This window comes from Bombus impatiens, unplaced genomic scaffold (genome assembly GCF_000188095.3).
Source record: "Bombus impatiens unplaced genomic scaffold, BIMP_2.2 scf_0332, whole genome shotgun sequence".
Classification (NCBI taxonomy): Eukaryota; Metazoa; Arthropoda; class Insecta; order Hymenoptera; family Apidae; genus Bombus; species Bombus impatiens.
In genome coordinates this window covers 145551-167190 of record NT_176751.1, presented here as the reverse complement: position 1 = coordinate 167190, position 21640 = coordinate 145551, and the positions used below count along the sequence as shown (strand labels likewise).

The 21640-nt window shown below is 26.2% G+C and overlaps 5 protein-coding genes across 12 annotated transcripts; 3 read left to right on the top strand and 2 right to left on the bottom strand.

Annotated features, from left to right (window-relative positions):
- Window positions 1-354: 354 nt before the first annotated feature.
- LOC100746017 (putative hydroxypyruvate isomerase) lies at window positions 355-2191 on the bottom strand. The gene is made up of 5 exons (XM_003489486.4): window positions 1869-2191; window positions 1653-1764; window positions 1386-1558; window positions 1199-1318; window positions 355-1115 (listed from the first exon to the last, which is right to left on the bottom strand). The coding sequence occupies exons 1-5, from the start codon at window positions 2062-2064 to the stop codon at window positions 928-930; spliced, it is 789 nt and encodes a 262-aa protein (XP_003489534.1). The 5' UTR covers window positions 2065-2191; the 3' UTR covers window positions 355-927.
- A 372-nt stretch (window positions 2192-2563) lies between these two features.
- LOC100745897 (T-complex protein 1 subunit theta) lies at window positions 2564-5335 on the bottom strand. The gene is made up of 5 exons (XM_003489485.4): window positions 5149-5335; window positions 4340-4642; window positions 3605-4249; window positions 3092-3532; window positions 2564-2995 (listed from the first exon to the last, which is right to left on the bottom strand). The coding sequence occupies exons 1-5, from the start codon at window positions 5206-5208 to the stop codon at window positions 2810-2812; spliced, it is 1635 nt and encodes a 544-aa protein (XP_003489533.1). The 5' UTR covers window positions 5209-5335; the 3' UTR covers window positions 2564-2809.
- A 399-nt stretch (window positions 5336-5734) lies between these two features.
- On the top strand, window positions 5735-6453 carry LOC100745740 (guanine nucleotide-binding protein subunit gamma-1). Its single transcript, XM_024367665.1, has one exon. It carries the CDS (start codon window positions 5769-5771, stop codon window positions 5979-5981), a length of 213 nt encoding a protein of 70 aa, XP_024223433.1. The 5' UTR covers window positions 5735-5768; the 3' UTR covers window positions 5982-6453.
- A 240-nt stretch (window positions 6454-6693) lies between these two features.
- On the top strand, window positions 6694-14815 carry LOC100740097 (DNA polymerase zeta catalytic subunit). 7 transcript variants are annotated; one of them, XM_033320729.1, is made up of 19 exons: window positions 6695-7032; window positions 7101-7248; window positions 7334-7520; window positions 7620-7713; window positions 7793-7880; window positions 8112-8272; window positions 8342-8570; window positions 8697-9953; window positions 10020-10089; window positions 10163-11396; window positions 11477-11627; window positions 11707-12255; window positions 12337-12649; window positions 12731-13049; window positions 13123-13371; window positions 13490-13603; window positions 13745-14163; window positions 14256-14484; window positions 14561-14815. In XM_033320729.1, the coding sequence occupies exons 2-19, from the start codon at window positions 7110-7112 to the stop codon at window positions 14696-14698; spliced, it is 5940 nt and encodes a 1979-aa protein (XP_033176620.1). In that variant the 5' UTR covers window positions 6695-7032; window positions 7101-7109; the 3' UTR covers window positions 14699-14815. The 7 variants fall into 7 exon arrangements, with proteins under 7 accessions (XP_033176618.1, XP_033176620.1, XP_012241083.1 ...); XM_012385660.3 differs by having other exon boundaries at window positions 7793-8272; window positions 11707-11717; window positions 12141-12255; XM_033320727.1 differs by having other exon boundaries at window positions 6694-7032; window positions 7793-8272; window positions 10163-11393.
- A 53-nt stretch (window positions 14816-14868) lies between these two features.
- Window positions 14869-21531, top strand: LOC100750195 (putative uncharacterized protein DDB_G0282133). 2 transcript variants are annotated; one of them, XM_033320731.1, is made up of 15 exons: window positions 14869-15019; window positions 15886-16019; window positions 16105-16206; window positions 16277-16401; window positions 16469-16652; window positions 16734-16837; window positions 16919-17035; window positions 17128-17243; window positions 17323-17371; window positions 17525-17704; window positions 17793-18033; window positions 18157-19089; window positions 19288-19451; window positions 19604-19763; window positions 19859-20713. In XM_033320731.1, the coding sequence occupies exons 1-15, from the start codon at window positions 14998-15000 to the stop codon at window positions 20711-20713; spliced, it is 3486 nt and encodes a 1161-aa protein (XP_033176622.1). In that variant the 5' UTR covers window positions 14869-14997. The 2 variants fall into 2 exon arrangements, with proteins under 2 accessions (XP_033176622.1, XP_012241084.1); XM_012385661.3 differs by lacking the exon at window positions 14869-15019 and adding an exon at window positions 15098-15570 and having other exon boundaries at window positions 19859-21531.
- Window positions 21532-21640: the final 109 nt, after the last annotated feature.

Sequence of the window (21640 nt, the reverse complement as noted above, 5' to 3'; positions counted from 1 at the left end):
AGAGATAGTTATGTTACATAACTAAAAAACTAATACAATTACATACTTTTAAAAATATTATTTCATATTAAAAAGAATAAAAACAATTTTAAGGATATTTCTTCGTTTTCTCATATTCGAAAATATTTCGTTATAATAATGATTTTTTCATGTATTTTATTTAATGCAACTAATTATAAAATTTATTAATTAAAAATTAACGAATATATAATTATTAATAAATTAATAAATATAAATATATAATTAAAGATTAATAAAAAAAATTAACTGAGTTTTGAATAAATTTATTTTTTACTTACAACAATAATATTTTTATTAAAATAAGATTAACAATAAAGTTGGTATCTTTTAATATAACATATACTTTATAATTAACAAATAATACATTTACATTACTAGAACAAATTTATGGTTTATAATTTATATTCTTTATATTGTTTACAGATTTTATTGAAATATAATGTATCATGTAACATCAGTAAGATATATAAAAGTACTGGATAACAGTACTAAATAAAAAAGTATTATTAGTGAATCTTATCTTGTATACAAAAGCAGTGATAGCACTGATGACACAATTGTGTAAATTTAGTAGATGGTAATTAAACACTAAAAATTTACATTTATATTAGTAATAATGGTTATGTTCAACTTAATCATAAGTGAAAAAAATAAGACTAATGTGCAAAGAAGTAACTTTAGTAGGAAGTATTAACATAAGTTTGACTTATTCATCAATCTTGTTGTGTGTATATAAAGTATATAATAAAGTTATATTGTAATAGAAACGTGACAAGTATATTGTAACACAAAATGTATTTGACTGTTATAAGAAGAGGTACTTAAGATTTCTTTAAACAATGATAAGAAATAAATGATTGTTATATTATAAATGAAGATTTTCAATATATAATCACAAAATGAATCTTATAATTCATAACCATATTTTTGTATCCAACTTAATCCATCTACTGATGATGATTTTGGACAATATTCTAAACCTACATACCCATCATATCCTTCTTTTTCTAAGATCGAAAGAACATATTTATAATCTATTTCCCCAGAAGTATCAGGTTCATGTCTATCTGGTACTTGAGCAATTTGTACATGACCTATAATGACAAGAAAATATATAAATTTCACATGTATATAAATATATGTATATATGTATATGTAATTTAGATAAATCACATACCAACGTATGGTAGAAGTTCCTTGATGTTTTTTGTAATATTGCCACAAATATGTTGTAAGTGAAAGATATCAAGTTGTAATTTTAAATTTGGCTTATTTATCTTCTTCACTACATCTAAACCTATAAAAAATGTCATATTAATGACTTATTCAAGTCTTTCATTAAATCTTTTGTATTAGAAGGTTACCTTTCTGGAAACTATTCATATAATAATTTGGTACGGTGATATTATTGATAGGTTCTATAAGGCCTAGTATTCCCTCTTTTTCAAATTTTTGCAATGCATATAAAAGATTTTTTACATACACATCATCATTGACAGTTGTTACTTTATTTACTTTGCCTGACATAATATGAATTCTAAAAAGAGATTGTATAAAAAATAAAACGAAAAATTCTTTATTAGAAAAAACAATCATTAATGATATCAATCAATTTAAACAATTTCTTTTACCGTTTACAATTTAATGCTTTTGCATATTCTATTGTTAAATCAATGCTTTTTTTAAAGTTTTCTTCTTCTCCAGGTATCGCTGCAAATCCTAACTCTCCTTTTGAAACATCACCTACATATTTATAATAAAACGAAAGTTATACCTTAATATAAGACTATTTTTCTTGCCATTATTTGTATAATGCTTCACATTCGTTGTAATTGTCAAATACATACCTGTAAACACGTTTATAAGAATTTGTTCAACATGTGCATTTTTTTGGGCTTCTGATACATCTTTAATGGAAAAACCAAAAGGAAATCCACTTTCTACTGCTCTAAAACCAGCTTCTTTTGCCAATTTATATCTTTCAATAATAGATGGTGCCTCTGTGAACATAAAGGATAAGTTGGAAGCAAATTTAAGGCTCATATTGCTTATTTTTCTTTTGTAAAGGTTCTGGAGTATCTAACTATAATTACTGATAGAATGACTACTGTTTATTGCTTAATATTTGAGACATTATATAACTTCTTATCTTTTTATCAAAAAACTAATATCCTAACAATGTGTAGAGTCAAGAAATATTTTTTATACATATGTATATATGGTATATATGGTTCAAATTTTGATTAAACAGACCTATTTATATCCGATGAAAGTCTATTTTTCTGTTTTGTATTATTTCACCAGAAAATTTGTTGTTTTTTATTGGTTAGTCATAATTAATCACTATACTAACTACACACTAACCTTAATAACACATCATTTAATAAACAATTAAATTTAAAAAGATTTATATTTAACTAAATATAATAAATTAAAAAATAATAAATATAAAAATATTTAATCCTAATTAACATTCATTTAGCCTTTTATACATATTACACAATAATTCGAATTTTAAGTGCTATATTCATAACATTTAAAGGAAATTATAAAATACTATTTTATTATGAATCATGTTTTCATTAGAAAAAGCAGCGTAATATTACATACAGATGTATTAACAAGTATGTAGTGTGTAAATAAATAGTCAATATTCTTTTATAAATATTTTTCTTGTTTGACATGAAGTTTAATAAAAAAGCAATGTAATATAACACTATAAGCTAACAACATAAGAATTAATGAATAATTAAATGTTATATGTATGTATATGATGCTTTATGTATTATCACTCGTCATCGTCGCGAATACCACCGCCTGGTACTTTTGGTCCTCCTGCACGTTTTGCCATTATAATCTGATTGACTTTAAGTACAGTACACGCAACGCCAACAGCATATTTTAAACCCCATTGTTTTGTTAAGAACAAATCCAAGATTCCAGCTTCCAGTGTATCTATAAGACCTGCTTTTTGCTATAAACAAATATAGTTTTCTTTAATATTCACTATTTACATGAAATTATTGAGATTTTACAAAAATTTTAAGCAGATACATAGCAGAATACGTACATCAATGTCAAAACCATAATTCTTTTTGTCTTCCTTATGTGCAGCATAAAGCTTAGATAGAAGTTCAGATGCATGACTTCCACTATTTTCCGCTAAGGTTTTTGGGAAAATTTCCAAAGCTGTTGCAAATTTACGTACTGCGTACTGTTCTAAACCTGGTAAAGTATCTGCATATGTACTGAGTTGTGCGGCAAGTTCAATTTCTGTAGCACCTGCTCCTGGAACAAATCTCCCATCTCTTGTTATTCCTTTAAATGTATTGACTCCATCATCAATAGCCCGTTCAATATCATCCATATAATTTTCCGTAGATCCCCGAATAAGTATAGTACTAACTCTACTATCTTTGCCATTTATTGCAAACTTTACTACTATAGTGTCTCCAACTTCGTCGATATATACTGAATCTGCATACCCTAACTCTTCTTTCGATGGTGGAATCTTAAAGCAGAAATGATTAGTTAATTCTTTGTGATATGTTTAAAAAATAACCATTACAAGAAAATTATTTACCAATTTTGGAAGTGCAGTAGCACCAACAGTTTTACATAATCTCCTAACATCAAATTTGCTAGGTATACGAACAGCCATTATATTATATTTGTTCATGTAGTGTAAAGCCATATCTCCAAACTTTCCTCCTGAAACAATCACAGTAGCTCCACTATCAGCAATTGCTTTTATTTGAGATTCTAATAAGGATTCCTCTCCTCTAGAGAATTTCATCAGTTCATCTGCTGTTTTTATCAATACTGTTCCTTTCGTTTCAGTTTGTATAACGTCTATAGCACAAGTATAGACAGCAATTTTGGCATTATCTTTTCTTGTAACGTCTCCTTCAACTTGCCTCTTAAATACCATTCCCTGTACAACCTCAGAACTAGATATACCACTTCCCAGTATTTTACAAACACGTACATTATCCACATTAAAAGTAGATTTTTTTGGTAAAATAGAAACACAAGCTTTTGCAACAAGAGAAGTAAGAGGTTCTTCATTTCCATATTGCTTACTCATAATAGCTGTCTTAATTCCCAGTTTTATTTGTTTTTCATCTTGATAATCTTTTACTTCATAGCAGACTAATGTTGGTAATATTTGCAAAGCTTTTTCCAAGGAAGCTTCATATCCTTCAACTATTTCAGATGTAGTAATTCCCTAGTATATAAAATGTTTATACCCTTTTAGTATGTTTGTGATTTGTAAAATTAGCAAATAATATCAGCATTTATAATTTTGAAATTTTACCAAACGAAGTAGTTCTTCTGCAGCTTCAAGAAGTGCTCCAGCAAAAATGATTACAAAATTGGTACCATCGCCGACTTCTGCTTCTTGCATTTTTGATGCTAGAACTAATAATTTAGCAGCTGGATGTTCAACTTCCAATTCATTAATAATTGTTGCAGCATCATTTGTGATAAACAATTTCTCTATATGATTAATTATCATTTTATTCATGCCATTTGGACCATAAGCAGTCCTTACAGTTTGTGCAAACTGCTTACATGCTGTTATATTTCCGTATACTGCTTCTTCCAAACCTGAGAAATACTGATTAAAGAGAAAATGCATATCAATTATGGTTATGAATATTATATTTAATTACTTAGCTGTACTTTAATATTAACCAAAATAAATTAAAAATAAAAACTTTCGGTTCTACTTGGTCTTTGGTATTGCTTAAAATTATTACTTAGAAATTATTAATCACATTTAAAACATAAAAACATTTAGAAGTTCATCATGTAATGATTCCAAACTTATTCATAAATTTATTATTGAAGTTCACATACAATTATATTAACAATCTATAGGCTATAAACGACTGTAAATAATATAAAAAATAAATTTAAAAATATCGGAATTTTTTCATTTTTTGAGAATATTACATTTTTAAGTATATTATAGAAATATGTACGTCAAACGAATATAATATGTCTATAAAAGGTAATGTTTGATGAAACATTGTGTCATATTCCAAAGAAGACATCTTCTGAGATAATTTCATATTAGCTTAATAATATACACGTAATTTTTAAAAAGTATTTTATACTTACGCGGGCACCTTCTTTAAGCATTTGGGCCATGCCCGGTGCTTTTGGTACATGCAAAGCCATGATTACTTTTATAAAAATTAGAAGATCCTTATACTTCACGTGCAATTCACAATTAATACCCTAATTTAACTTTCCATCATAAATGATGAAGAATCCAGATCTTTCCTTCGAGGTTTCTACTATAACGACATCTCTCAGTGCTAATTCTAATTTTATAACTAGACAAATTTTAGATGTTAGATAAATTATTTTTTAAATAAATAGTTACGATTTATTTAAATTTAAAGAAATATTTGTGTAAAAATTGGGATTATATATGTCATTTAGGTTCTAAAGCTCCTATCAATCCAAATATACATCTTTACGAAAACTAGCCTTAAGGGATAGGCTTAAAGTTGGAAACTGATAAAATTTATTAAGACGTAGGAAAAGTATAATAATTTATTTGAAGTATTACTAAGCGTATCGCACTGACGGAGGTTATTATCAAAAATTGGTAATTTGATTTCATAGCTTTAATACTTTTAAATATTGCTATTAAATAATAGAAGAAAGAAATGTTGTGCATTTTAGTATTTTATTTTAGTATTCCATACAAAATTCTGTTGCCTTCGTCTGTTATGGATATGGTGACCACCAATTTACAACAACAACGGCAAATTACGGAGCAGCTACGACGTGAAGCTGCTTTAAAACGAATTACAGTTAGCAAAGCTGTTGAAGATATCATGAAATACATTACAGAACACGAGCAAGAAGATTATCTTTTGGTTGGTTTTTCATCACAGAAATCGAATCCCTTTCGTGAAAGAAGTTACTGTACCATTTTTTAAACTTGCATGTTTAAAGTAAAAAGCGAATCATTTCAATTTTTTTCCTCTAAGTATTTGTATTTTGATATGTTTAATTTATTATATGATTAGAATGAAATATCGAGTCTATTTGTATCATCAATATTCAAACATTCATTTAATTACCTTAAGTTGATTAATTTGGGCCATCATTATTATTGTTTCTATGCAAATTTTGATATTTATTTCATGTAAACGTTAAACTTTAGAATTATGCATTAATAGTTTATATTTGAAGAATTTCTAATATAATTTGCTAATGCTTTGTTATAATTCTATTGGCCTATAAATTACCATGAAATACATACGCACAAAATATTTCTAATATGTATCAATATTATCTTCATATGCATAAGTATATACGCGATACAAAAGTGAAATGTTATTTTGTACAATGTTGATCTTATGAAATGTAATATCTTTTAAATATGAGAACCTGTTACTCTACAAAGTATATTATAGTCTATTTTTCATTCAGTCTACATAATCAAAGTTGAAATTAAATACTTCAAATGCCTAATGTATGTTTAATGTACTTTTGTACAATTTATTTTGCTAATTACATATGCTTATATAACAATGAACTTGTAAAATTTAAATTGTAATACAAAATAAAAACATGTTATAAAAAATATAAATTCTAATTTTTATTATATTATTATTATATACCTATTTTAGTGTTATTTAATGAAATTAACAGTTACTTTTTTAGTTAAAAGTATAAAAGTATACCTGATGTTGTGACTTTTGCATCATATTAGCAGAAACATCAGTTGTGTGGCTATGTAAAAATTAATTGGAATTTCTAAAAACAAAATTAATAGTTTAATATATGTATAAAAATGATAGTAAAATAACATTTACAAAACATCTTTACTTCAAGAAACATTGTGAGCATAATAACTTTGAGATTTAATATCAGTGGACGAACAAATATAAGCATAACCTGGAATTCCATATTTCTCACTTTACATGAATTATTATTATCAATAATTGTGTAAAAAGAAAATTTTTCTAACCTGCAATTCTTCAGGTAAGTACTTAAAAAACGGTTTATTTATTTAAGTAAGTAATATAAAAGATATAATGCTTTATTTATAGATAAGAAATATGTTTTCAATCAATTTGGTAACTTTAGATAGTTATCAGTCAATTCCACTATTAGGAGTAGATGTAACATTTTCAGACTTTCGAGGAAATGAAATTAGGCAAGTCCCAGTTATCAGGATATTTGGATCTACTCCTTCTGGTATATCGAAGTTTATTAATATGTAATATTTACTAATAAATACTTAAATAATAATTATTTATCTTTTATTTTTAATTGTATTAAGGAACAAAAACATGTTTACATATACATGGAGTATTTCCATATATGTACATACCATGTACAATAAATGATAATGTTAATAGTTACATGTACAAATTGGCAGCAGCAATTGATTCTGCAATAAATGTATCTTTGGGATCTGCAATATCTAATACTCAGCATGTTTATAAAATTCAACAAGTTTCTGGAATGTAAGAATATTAAATATATTGCATATTATTAGTACATATATATACATATATATATATATATATATATATGAATTTGATTACATAAAATCTTTTTTCTAGTCCTTTTTACGGATATCATGAAAAGGAACATTTGTTTCTAAAAATTTACTTTTACAATCCAGCTATGATCAAACGAGCAGCTGATTTATTACAAGTATATAGTATTTGTGCTTGTAATTATCTTTTTATATTTATTAAAGAATGCAGAAATAATAGCAAATATTCTTTTTTAGAATGGAGTAATATTTGGTCAAAGTTTACAACCACATGAAGCACATATACCTTTTATTTTGCAATTTATGATTGATTATAATCTATATGGTATGAGTTTAATAAACTTAAAAGATGTTAAATTTAGACAATGCATACATACAAAATTAGAAGAAAACTCAGAAAATGAGAGTCCATTAAATTTATTTGATTCACAAAAATACCTCCCAGCATTTATTGTTAAACAAAGCACCTGCAAATTAGAAGTAGATGCACAAGCATGTGAAATACTCAATAGACAAGAAATTCAGAATGATTTGGATTTAAATCCTGGTATTGCAGCCATTTGGAATGAAGAAAGACATAGAAGAGAAGCAAAAGATTTAGAGAATGTTGAATCACAATTTTTGTATTCTAATACTAGTAACAGAATTTATGATTTAACAGAGAATGATATTTATCAAGAAGAAAGATTAAGGAAAAAATTGCAGTCTATATCACAGGTATAGTATTAACTTATTTTTAAAATTTTCACATTGAAAAAAATAAGTCTAATTCATTTGTACTCTTAGATTAGTGAAGATATAACTTCAAAAACATCAAAAATACACAGTTATCCTTTAGAAGTGGATGATGAAAATAACTCATTTAGTGCTTCATATGTTCCAAATCATTTTAAATCACTAATGCTAAATAAAGAAACTAAAGATGAAACGTTTTTAAATAATAGTTTATTAGAATTTGATAACTTTGAGATAAAAGAAAATTTACCTCAAGATGAAATAATAGAAAATACTATTTGTAAGTAATTATACAATAAGTAGGATTTTTTACTAAACATTTTCTTGTTAAAATTATATGTTGGAGTTTTTATTTGTAAATATATATACTTGTACGTACATGTACATATATACTTATTTGTTTTAGTGGACTCTGAAGATATGTATTTGGTTGAAATATTGGCTGATTTAAGAGAAGAAAATGAAGAAGAGAAAATTATAGATAACGATAGCATGTTAGGTTCTCAATTTTCTATGTTGAATAATGAAATTAAAGTGGATAATGAAGATGATGAAATTGAAGATTTGAACATTACAAGTTTGGATTTGAGCCTTAGTTCGTGGAACTCAGTTATCACTGAAATTGAAAGTAAGATGACAGAAGATAACAAACAAACAAATGATATAACTGAACATAATACTGAAAGTACTTCTTCAAGAGATGTTCCTCAGTATGATGGCTCAAGCGATTTAGTTTTAAAAAATGAAGAGCAATTAATATGGCAGCTTACTAGAAATAAAATAAAGGAGGGAAAAAAAGCATGTACAAAATTGGATAAATTTGCACTACATTTCAATAGTAATATGATATTAAATGAATTAAAATTTATAAATATTCCAATAAATCTTAATCTTTTACAAAATCAGTTAATGATTCCGCAAGGAACTATATTTGATATTAAATTATCTAAACATTTTACATTTTATCAGGAACAAAATCAAGAATTTGAAAGTAAACGTAGAAAAACGTCACAAACTACTGAAAAAAAGTTGTCGTATTATAAAGATACAAATATTTATAAATTAGATCACAAAGATTTAGATGTTTATGATATAGATGAGATCGAATATACATTACATAAGTGTAAACATTTAAAAAATTCAATAGATTTTGAAAACAATCCTAATGAATTGTATATCAGGAATAGTGTTTCAAATAAATTAAACATACCTGCACTTGATGGTAATGCTGATAATAGCTCCAGTGATTCTGAGGTAGATCAGGATACTACCATTAACAAAGAAGAAAAGCGCATTTGTATTTATAAGCCAAATACAAAATTTAAAAGTGACAAGGGTGTGGTTAATATTTCACTGATAAAACGAAGGATTGAATTGGAAGATTCTAATTTGCAATCTCCTTATAAGCGACGTAATACCATTGGAAATTATTTACCAAATGAACCATATCCTATCCCAACTAAAGCAAAATTGGTACATAGTCCATGTTCTGTCTCAAAAAAATATTCTTCGCTTGATATAAAAATAGTGTCTCCAAAAATAGATAAAAATATTAGAAATAATGAATCTTGTAGTTCAGAATCTAGTTATGATACTTTGAAACGAAATAATCAACATTTATTTCGTGATAAAATAGATAATTTAGCTTTAGAGGAAAATCAAAGTAAGTAGTATATTATTGTTATATATCAAACTATGTTTTAGATAAATTATTTTATATTTTTTTCAGCATTCTTTACACATAATGAAACTTCAAATATTAGCAAAACAGGCTCAGTTATTCTTAAACACAAAGACAGGTAAATGTTACAAATATGACTATATTTTTATTTTACAAGAATGTTTTATATAAAATTTGATTTTTAATGTTAGTAGTTCAAATGTACATGAAGAGTCAATTAATTTTGATAAAGAAGATAATGTATCAAAAACAAATTTTGAAACACAAATTATTCTTAAAAATAACAAACGGATTTGTAAAAAATTAAGTTTTATGAATATTAATAATAAAGAAATTAGTTCTGTAAAGGATAATATATATTTCGAAAACTTATCTCTAACAAAAGAAATCATAGATAATATACATAAAAGCAATAATTCCATTAGCATTTCCACAATGAATTCTAAATGTCATGGAAATTCTATAAAACTACACACAAGAGAGAATGAGAAAGTCAATTATGAATATAATTTACCAAGTACATCCAGAGATAATGTCAATTTGTACTTAGACAATACTTCAGACCAAATGTCATTAATACATAAAAATATAGATGAAGATGAAGATGAAGAAGACGTTTGTAATATGACATATACACAATACCTTAATGGAAAATTAGAATCAGAATCAAATACCCCAAATATCATGGCACTAAAAGATATAAGTGGTATAGAAACTAAGTTGATTACTATTACAAGTAAATTTAATTCACCAAGCAGAGAAAGAATCATAAACTCTATGAAGATGTATGATATTTTAGAATCAAAATTCAATTCATTATTTTTCAGCAACAAAATTGATTTGATAAAATTTAAGCAAAGAAAAAATTTAAGTAATAATGGTATTTACAAAGTAATTCCATTTAAATGTAGTTTAGATAGAGTTACGGGTATTAAACTCTGGCGTCGAGTGCGAATAAATGAGTTTTATCCTTCTGGATCAAGTATAAAATCTTGCAATATAAAGAGAGTTCTTGCAGGGTACAATACGTTAATAATTCATCCTCTTATTCAGCCACCAACATCGAAAAATGTTAAAACTTGGTTACAAGCTAAAAAGTATTTATCAAAGAAGAACAATAATAATGAAGTAAAAGATAATATTGATGTTCCAAGAGATATAAAAGAAAGCAATATTCTCAACAAAATACTTGCTAATAATCTACATATGAAATCACAATGTTCTGGCAGTTCAGAGCATTCAAGCAAATCTAATAATAGTTTTAATTCTTCTTTACAAAAAATGCTTGAAAATCCATTATTATACAAGAATAATGATACAACACAATATCTAGGTATTTCATATGGACAAATTGAATATACTCTAAAAGGCCATAGTAATAATATTGAAAATGAAAATCGTCAAAATGCCAAAGGCCTAACTGTGGTAATACTATCATATCAAATGCAATTATAAGATGATATCATCATATCAGATGTTATTAAAATTTTCTTTAACTATTGCAGCATCAATATCTGACAATATTAGCAGTAGAAATACACGTTATTACACGTGATAAATTTCTCCCTGATCCAAATCATGATCCAATTGGAGCAATATTCTATGCTATTCATAATGATGTTCCATTATCTTCAAAAATTGAACAAATAGAGCATGGTATATATTAGAATTAGTGTATTTCTTTTTTAATTATTTTTTATAATCATGAATAAAACTAACTATAATACTATTTTAGGTGCTATTCTTGTAAGTTCATTAACCCAAAATACAAAAGTAAAAAATATACATTCAGCTAATACATGTACTACATCATATGTATCTACTGAAGAGGATTTACTAAATAGTCTTATAATATTAGTTAGGCATTGTGATCCAGATATTTTAATTGGTTGGGAGGTTGAGTCTCTTTCATGGGGATATATCTTTCATAGAGCTTCTCATATCGGTCTAAAAGATTTTATGTGGCAAATTTCAAGAATTCCAACTGCCCCTCCAATATCTAAAGGACAAGCATCTGATAAAGATAATTTCAGTGATGCAAAAATCTCAGGTCGAATTATCCTTGATGTTTGGAGAATAATAAGACATGAAATAGCATTATTAAATTATACATTTGAGAACGTTATGTATCATGTAATGCGTGAAAGAGTGTCATGTCCTACTTTTCAGATTTTAACTAATTGGTGGAACCATAAAAGTGTGACAATACGATGGAGAGTTATTACTCATTATGTCATACGAATTGTGGGTACATTGAGAATATTAATCCATCTTGATATTATTGGTTCGTATCAGCCATTACTGTTTCATTCTATTTTATAATGTAATGTTCTGTTTCTTATATAATATCTCAACAATATCTTAGGTCGAACTTGTGAACATGCACGACTTTTCGGAATACAATTTTATGAAGTCTTTTCAAGAGGTTCTCAGTTTCGAGTTGAATCAATGATGTTGAGACTTGCAAAACCTTTGAATTATATTTCAGTTTCACCCTCTATACAACAAAGAGCCCGAATGCGCGCACCTGAATCTCTACCACTTATTATGGAACCACAGTCCACATTATACACTGATCCGTTAATTGTCTTGGATTTTCAAAGTTTATATCCAAGCATTATTATTGCTTATAACTATTGCTTCTCTACATGTTTAGGTCGTGTAGAGCACATTGGCCAGTAAGTATAATATCAATATTCCTATATGTTTATGATAAAAAGAGTAGTATAAAAATATAATACCATTTTTATTTCTTCTAGTTATGAACCATATGAGTTTGGTGCAACTACATTAAAAATAAAAAAAGATACTGCTAAGAAACTATTTGGAAAAATAAATTTTGCACCCTGTGGTGTAGCTTTTGTAAAACCAGAAATAAGAATGGGAATATTACCGCGTATGCTTACAGAAATTTTAAATACTCGATTAATGGTAAAAAAGTCTATGAAACTTCATGGAAATGAAAATCACGCATTACAACGTATTCTTCATTCACAACAATTAGGGCTTAAGTTAATTGCAAATGTTACTTATGGTTATACAGCTGCTAATTTTAGTGGCAGAATGCCTTGTATTGAAGTATGTCAGACATATGTTACATAATATTTTTATGAATTTTTTGCAAAGTTAATTATAATTATTATTAATTAAGATAGGGGACAGTGTGGTTAGTAAAGGAAGGGAAACATTAGAACGAGCGATTAAAATAGTAGAATCTACACCTAAATGGGGAGCTGAAGTTGTTTATGGTGATACAGATTCGTTATTTATTCTTTTACGTAGAAAATCAAAAGAAGAGGCGTTTTCAATAGGAGCTGAAATTGCTGATACTGTTACTGCAGCTAATCCTCCTCCTGTAAAACTTAAATTTGAGAAAGTTTTGCAACCATCAATATTACAAGTAAAGTTTTATTAATATTATTAATAAATAATATATTAATAACAAAAATAAATAAATAATAATAAATAAATTAATTAATTAATACGTATAACATTCTACAATATTTTTTCATATTCAGACTAAAAAAAGATACTGTGGTTATATGTATGAGTCTCCAGAACAGAAAGAACCTGAATATTTAGCAAAAGGTATTGAAACTGTTCGTAGAGATGGTTGTCCAGCTGTAACTAAGGTAAGTAAATGAAATAAAATAAGATAAATAAATGAAGAAATGATAATATGAAAATATCAATATTAAATTTTGATTAATTAAATTATTATTTTATTAATAATTATTAAACATTTTAGAATTAAAATAAATTTTTAATTTCAGATACTTGAAAAAACATTGAAAATCCTATTTGATACAAAGGATCTCTCTTTAGTAAAACAATATGTTACTAGACAATTTGATAAAATTTTACGTAAAAGAATATCAATTCAAGATTTAACATTTGCAAAGGAATTTCGTGGTTTGAATGGTTACAAAATCAGTGCTTGTGTACCTGCATTGGAGTTAACACGAAGATTGATGCGCAAAGATCCACGGGCGATACCTCGTACTGGTGAAAGAGTACGATATATTATAGTGGCTGGAGCCCCAAATCAGCCACTAATTCAGTGTGTACGAACTCCAACAGAAGTAATTTTAGATGAAAGTTTAAGTCCAAATTCGATATACTACATAACAAAAGTTATTATACCACCACTTAATCGGTGTTTAAATTTAGTCAGCGTTGATGCTAATACATGGTACAATGAATATTATATAATATGCTTTTATGCTATGTTTATTTGTAATATTTGTTCTGAAATATTACCTTTTAACTTTCCTCTATCATTAGGTATACAGAAATGATCCATCGCCAAACACCTGACAAAATAGTTAATTTATGTGCGAACAATCAAAAGCTAACTATTCGACAATTTTTTAATACTGTTATATGTGCTGTTTGTGAAAATCAAACGCAAAAAGATATTTGTATGAATTGCATGTCAAAGCCAAGTCAAACAATTACTATTCTACATGAAAAGTTAAGGTGGTTAGAACGTACTCATCACGAACTTACTATGGTACATATAATTTTTATATTTTATTTTTTTGTATGAATATAAAGGGCATTGATATAAAAATCTTTATTCTTTTTAGATATGTCAGTCTTGTACTGGCTACTTGGATGACCCGAAATGTGAATCTTTAGATTGCCCGGTTTTATATCGATTGATGCAAGCTCGAAGAGATCTCGTCCAAATACCTTATTTAAATAATATTATTCGCAATATGTAATGGTATTTTCTATATAAAAAGAAAAATCATGAAATAGTGATTTTTATCCAATACATTATATCTTCATATTTTTATAAAAGAGATTATAAATTAAATACCATTTTTTTAATATTATAATCACATTGTATGTTATAATTGTTATAATATATTAAAAAATAATAAGAGTAAAAATATGTAATCTGTACCCAAATATTTGTAAAAAATTAACTTGAGTATTTGAATAGTTTACCTATTGCGTCACCAGAGAGCGCAGCATCTGGATAAATATCGTTACACGTGCAACTGGGGCTATATCGTGCATGTGTGTATATATATTCAATGGTTTGTAATTTCTTCTAAAAGAAAGTGTGTGTAGTGCATATTTTGTTGATAATAAATAATAATTAGTAATTTGAATTAAATAAAGCTTCATTTATCAATTTTTTGACATATATACGAATATAGAATTTATACAGTTATTGGCATGTGAATCTTTATTAAAAGTTTGGTGTAGTATCACATTAATTATATGGAGTTTCCCCGCGTAGTATTATTTTGAAAATAAGCTGCTTGTGATCGAGCAATAATCTGTCGAAGTTTAAAAATTTGTTATTTCTTTATGTACTCTTGTCTGTATTGTGCGGAGAAAGATATTAATCGGGTTATTGAAATGCAATGTTTCATTTATATTATCATGCATTAATATCACGATTTCACATTCTGTCGATCGTTTTCATTGTAAGAATGACTTATATGTACATTGTACATACATAATACAAGTGTTTTCCAAATATGTATTTATAAAGAAAGTTCATATGATACTTTTAATTTTGATGTATATTTTATCTGCATATATGCATCTGAAGTTATGTCTTTAGAAAAGAAATTAATTTGTACGTATTGCACTGGTTTTATTTTACATACCACTTATTTGCTATAACAATGACAATGACAATTAAAAATTTGTCGTTTTTGACTTATTAATGTAAGAAGAGTGATTCCTACTTATATAAAATATTCAAACTTATTTTTTGAAGCACGTCATTTTATAGTAAATAAACAATATATTTATTATATTTGTTTAATAGATATTTATTGTGTTAAATATATAGTAATTATATATATTTTTTGTATTAGTTATATAAAAAATATCATATATTAATCTCTTATGTGTTATACATTCTAAATCTGTTTATTAAATTTTATAGCAAATACCATGTCAAAGCGCAATAAACCATCTAAACATAGAATTTGCTGCTTCTGTAGATTATCAGAGAATAATGAATTGGAATTTGGAAAATTTTATGAAGATGGTGAAATTGTTACACATTATTATTGTTTGGTACATGATTTTATAAGTATCATATTTTAAGCAGTTTTAATATCATAATATATATTTAGCATTTCAACACAATATCCTCTTATAGCTTTTATCATCAAACATGCAACAGAGAGGAAAGGATGATGAAGGTATTTTAGGATTTTTGAAAACAGATATAAAGAAGGAAATTAGCAGGGGCAAAAGATTGGTAAGTATGCATATATAAACAAAAAAAGGAAATATATATTTGAAAATTATAATATGATTTTAATTTAAAGGTATGTTCATACTGCAAAAAAGCTGGTGCCACTTTGGGATGTTGTAATGTAAAATGTAAAAAAATATTTCATTATCCTTGTGGGCTAAGGGCTGGAACCCTAAATCAATTTTTTGATGAATTTAGGTACATTATGTTTATATTGACTTTATAATTTTGGCCTTTTTATAAAAATGAATATATTATATTTTAGATCATATTGTATAAAGCATAGACCAAAACAGAAAATAGATGCTCGAGTCAAAATTGAGTTGTCAAAAACCAATAAAGTAGTATGTTGCATATGTTATGACGAAGTAGATCCTTATGATACAGTTGGTACAATGTGGGCTCCATGTTGCAAAAAAAATGCATGGTTTCATAGAAAATGTGTTCAGGTAAAATAACAGTTTATTTAAAAATATTTGAATTTTTAAGTACATCAAAATATATATTAGTTTCCGAAAAAATTGTTTTAGCAACTGGCTATGAGTGCTGGATATTTTTTTAAGTGTCCTTTATGCAATAATAAAAATTTATTTCAAAAGGCAATGTCAGAATTTGGTATTTTTATTCCAAGTCAGTAAGTAAAAAATAAAGTTTGTGTATTTTGTAATAAAATGCCAAATCAGAAGAATTTTTCATTTTAATGGTTTTGCTGTAGAGATGCTTCTTGGGAACTCGTACCCAATGCATTTGAAGAACTTTTATATAGACATGATCAATGTAATGCTCCAATATGCTTATGTCCCAAAGGTAGAAAATATACAAGTTGTAACGCGTAAGTAAAGAAAAATTTTAGTTATTTACATATTAATGTGACTGAAGATTTTAATTTCTCATTTTTTATATGTTGTAATTGTGATTTTGCAGGAAATGGGAATTAGCTCTTTGTCGAACTTGTGGTTCACAAGGAACTCACATGGCTTGTGGACAGCTTAAATGGGCTAATCCTGTTTGGGAATGTAGAGAGTGTATTTCTATTCTAGGTAAACAATTAAGAACTTTTTAACTAAAGTTTTTGAAGAAATAATCTTTTACCTAATCTTGATTTATTCTTTTATATAGGCAAATCTAAGGTGACTGCTAGTTCAAGCACAACAAAAGATACATTACAGTATGTATTAGTCCGTTTCTAGGAATTAAATAAGTATTACTACTTAATAAATATATGAATTATTAGTATATTATTTATAAATTTAAATTATTACGTATATTATATTTAGTATATATATAATATATATTATTACGTACATAATTATTTCTCCAGGAATGTTTCTGATTTCAAAGATTCTGACAGTGATATTTCTGTTGGTAAAGACTCGCCTATACCATTTACATCAAGTTCACCACTTATAAGTTCTGCATCACAATCACCAATAGTTAAACAACGCCCTGGCCCTCGGAGTTTTAAATTAAGACAGCTTAAACTAATTGAAGAAATGCAAAAGTTAGTATTAAAATAATATAAGGTATTAAGAGCATAAATTTCTAAGTACGTTAAACTTAATATTAAAAGCTATTTTAATATTCAATAGCAATAATAAGTATCAAACCAATGAAAATATAAATACCATGTTGGATCCAACGAATGTGGAAAAGCACAGCCTGCAGTCTACAAGTACTAAGGAAAGTTTTATGAGTGCGTCAAATTCAGTAACAGCTTCAATGTTTCATAATTATGAAGATAGTTCCAATACTTCAATTTGGCATTCCAAATCACAACTGGACAAACAAGTTGATATTGTTACGCTCGATAGTGATGATGACATTATAGAGGCAAATATTAAAACTTATAAACACGAATTAACTGAGAATATAAATTATTTCAATATTAAAAATATAAATTAAATAATCATTTATAAAATACAATTTACACAGATGTTCGTATATATTTTACAGGCCAGTAATTTTATTTCATTAAATAACGTGTTTATTGAAGCTAATGAAAGTGAAAATTGTTTATCTTCATTTAAAAGAAATAAAGTCGAATCTAATAAAAGTGATACTATATACGATTCTAGTCTATTAAAAATAGAAAAATTGTTACAAGAAAACAATCAAAATCAAACAGATACTAATAATTCCTTGATAAGTAATTTAAATGTAACTGAATTTGATAATTTAAAGAAATTCAGTCCACAGAATAAAACAAATTTTAACATTTTGGACAATGTAGTACAATTAAACGATGAAAATGAACACAATTGTACTGATTTTACTTCAAATATCAAAATTACAAATGTAGTTTCATTGGCACCCAAAGAATTTGAGAATCTATCATCTATTGAAGTAGAACAAAAGATCAATAATCCAACAACACAAAATAGGGATGGATCGATAAGTAATAATTCACTGCTACAACCTTCATGTTATCACAGTAATATTTTAAAATTAAATTTAAAAAGAAAACGTGATAAAAGTATATCGTTCCCAATAGCTTCATGCATAAGTGAACCTAAAAAGTTGCGGGAAACTAATAGTGTAATGGAAGAAACATTACGAGCATCACACATACCTTTACATGCTTTTACATATGCTGCATCCAATAAAAATGATCTAAAAATTAGTAATCATAATGAGGATAGCACTTCGATAGATGAATTTCATTTGCAAAACAAAAAACAACATATTCAAATTAAACAAAATTGTAATAAGAATCAAGATATTCCACATACGTCTAGTGCAAAATGTTCATTAAAAATGAATGTATCAAATAATATATTCACTAATAATACTGATACAAACAAAGAAAAATTTCACATGTCTGTAGATACTGTAAATGAAATGAATAAAATATCTAAAAATATCAAAGTTAATAATAACATAAAAGATGTAAGTAAAATATCTTTTAAATTGTATATTTTCTACAAAAGAGATGTATAATAAAATAACTGTGTCTATATATTGTACAATATATTTCATGTTAACATTATTTATTAAAGAATATTTTTATTTAAAAATAGTTTGAAAGAGAAAATATATAAATTCTTTAAATTATTTTATTGAATGTATCGTTTGTAATATTAACAGTGTGATGAGGATGGAGGTATCAGCCCTGTTGTTGAATCAAGTAACAGAAGTTTCACAAATGATACAAGAATTAATTGCATTGACAAATCTATTACATTAGACCATTCAAAATCAAAAAGATCACAAATAGCCGAACAATGGAAACCTCAGAACGATGTTGAAATGTAAGCATTATATATCTCCATTAATATTTTTACATTATAACAATTTACCGAAATTAAATTTTACATATTTATACTTCCAAATGGATAAAATGTTTGGTAAGTAATATCATTGCACTTGTATATAAAATATTATGATATTTCATGAATTATAGGCTTATGCTAAAACAACACAGGACATCAAATAATAAATTTCACAATATGTATTGGCAAGGGAAAAGTGAATCCACAGACAGTAATTATTCTCAATTAATACCAGAATATGTGTGTTTACGTGATCTTAAGTTTCGTGTATCTAATATAAATAATCTGCAGGTGAATATATTTTAATTAGTATCTGTCTATTATATCATTAAAAATATGTATGAACTTTATGGATTACCTACGTGATTATAATTCTTTTTGCATAGATGATCTTATATGATAAATATTCTGTAAATATTAATATGGAATGTGTAACTACTACAAGGAAGAACACTACATTTGATGTACCAATAAAGAAGATTGCTCCACAATGTATTTTTAAAACACAAACTGATACTTTACTAAATTTTAGATCTGGAAATATTTATAGCAATAAAGACAAAAACACAAACATATTTGTTAATGAATACTCTGAACATGATCAAGATGATATAAAGGAAAATCTGGATCCAGTAATAACAATTCCTTGCAAAAATACAAAAGATGATTTACTAATTAATGCAACATTAGTTACAAATAATCCAAATATTTTTACAAATAACAATAATCAAAGTGAGAATAAAACAGTTGAGCATAACGATGGAGGACGAAATCATGAAACTATTAGATTAAGTGACGACATTAAAAATAACTTCGATACCATTACAAGTTGTAACCATAATTATGCTAAAAGTATTATTGATGTAGAACAAGATATTCAAAATTTAAACTTTGATGATATTATAGACAAAACATATGAAATACACCATATGAAAAAAGGTTTGAAAACAGATTTTAAAGTAAGTATTGATTTGAAAAAGATTAAATGTTTTGTCGATGATAATCCAAACTTGTTCTCAAGATATAAAAAAGAGGATAGTAAAAGGTGCATTCAACAAGCAAATTTTTTAAAAGAACAAAAGATACAAAATATACATATACAAACAAATTTTAACTCATCAGAACATGTAAAAAATTCAAGCATAGATGAATCAAAACACGATGAAAATTTTACATTATCTACATCTAAATATGTAATAAAAGAATTGACAAGTCACAACACTGAAACTGAAAAAGATTGAAGATTTCATTACTGAAATGAAATCGTTGCAATAAACAATACATATTGGTATTTTGTACAATAGTTAGAAGTGTGATTTAAGAAGTAGTAGTAAGAAATTGTTTGAAATAATATATTTTCGATGTTATAATATAAATATGTACATAGAAAACTCGTATTTTAAAACTTAAGAAGGTATTTATTTACAAAATGTTAAAAGCACGTTCATACATGATACATTCATTAATAATATAATTTCATAAAATAAATATATCACTTTTGTATGCAACATTTAAAAATTTAAGGATAATACAAGAATAATTTGTAAATTTTGTAAAATTACGTACATATAAATACTCGTACATAAAAAATGTATCAGGGTAGGTAATATATGTAACTGGACAGAAGATGAGTTTATAAACAAAGGCAAATTGAAAAAAAGGATAACATCTTTTCATTTCAGATTCTTTTCAACAAAAAGTCGAGTTTGAAAATTTACACTACTCAGCTCATTCCCGATCGAATTGATTGTATCTGTCAATGACTATTATTTCAAATTTAAAGTACCGAAAAAGAAGTTTCAAACGAAAAGTTTTATTTTACACTTTTGATTTACCTTTATTTGTAGAATAACTTCTTACCTGCTTGTACCATCCTTATTCAATTGAAAGTTATCTACGTGCATACGTAATAGAAAAATTTTCAAATATGATTTTTTTCAAAATAAAATCTCAACCAAGAATCTTACTCAACTTACTTTTGTATATAAAATAACTTCTTGCCTGATTACCATCTCTCCTGATATATTCTACAAGATGTTAAAAATATACATATTTGAAAGAATACTATTGTTTTGTTTCAATTATGAATTAAAAGTACTGTACATATATGCTGGTAAATACATTTCAATTCTGTATACAATACATTATTTTAGCTTCTAATGTATTTG

Excerpts from the sequence above, each read along its gene's own strand:
- LOC100746017 (XM_003489486.4), bottom strand. The coding sequence starts at position 2,064 with ATGAGCCTTAAATTTGCTTCCAACTTATCCTTTATGTTCACAGAGGCA. Across the intron at positions 1,765-1,868 it reads TCTTATAAACGTGTTTACAG|GTGATGTTTCAAAAGGAGAG; the intron begins GTATGTATTTGA and ends ATAAATATGTAG. Across the intron at positions 1,116-1,198 it reads GGAACTTCTACCATACGTTG|GTCATGTACAAATTGCTCAA; the intron begins GTATGTGATTTA and ends TTGTCATTATAG.
- LOC100745897 (XM_003489485.4), bottom strand. The coding sequence starts at position 5,208 with ATGGCTTTGCATGTACCAAAAGCACCGGGCATGGCCCAAATGCTTAAA. Across the intron at positions 4,643-5,148 it reads TGCTTAAAGAAGGTGCCCGC|TATTTCTCAGGTTTGGAAGA; the intron begins GTAAGTATAAAA and ends CTCTTTAATCAG. Across the intron at positions 2,996-3,091 it reads ATTATGGTTTTGACATTGAT|CAAAAAGCAGGTCTTATAGA; the intron begins GTACGTATTCTG and ends ATTTGTTTATAG.
- LOC100745740 (XM_024367665.1), top strand. The coding sequence starts at position 5,769 with ATGGATATGGTGACCACCAATTTACAACAACAACGGCAAATTACGGAG.
- LOC100740097 (XM_003489523.4), top strand. The coding sequence starts at position 7,110 with ATGTTTTCAATCAATTTGGTAACTTTAGATAGTTATCAGTCAATTCCA. Across the intron at positions 7,249-7,333 it reads ATTTGGATCTACTCCTTCTG|GAACAAAAACATGTTTACAT; the intron begins GTATATCGAAGT and ends AATTGTATTAAG. Across the intron at positions 14,485-14,560 it reads CTCATCACGAACTTACTATG|ATATGTCAGTCTTGTACTGG; the intron begins GTACATATAATT and ends TATTCTTTTTAG.
- LOC100750195 (XM_012385661.3), top strand. The coding sequence starts at position 15,546 with ATGTCTTTAGAAAAGAAATTAATTT. Across the intron at positions 17,036-17,127 it reads AAATATACAAGTTGTAACGC|GAAATGGGAATTAGCTCTTT; the intron begins GTAAGTAAAGAA and ends GTGATTTTGCAG. Across the intron at positions 19,452-19,603 it reads CCTCAGAACGATGTTGAAAT|GCTTATGCTAAAACAACACA; the intron begins GTAAGCATTATA and ends CATGAATTATAG.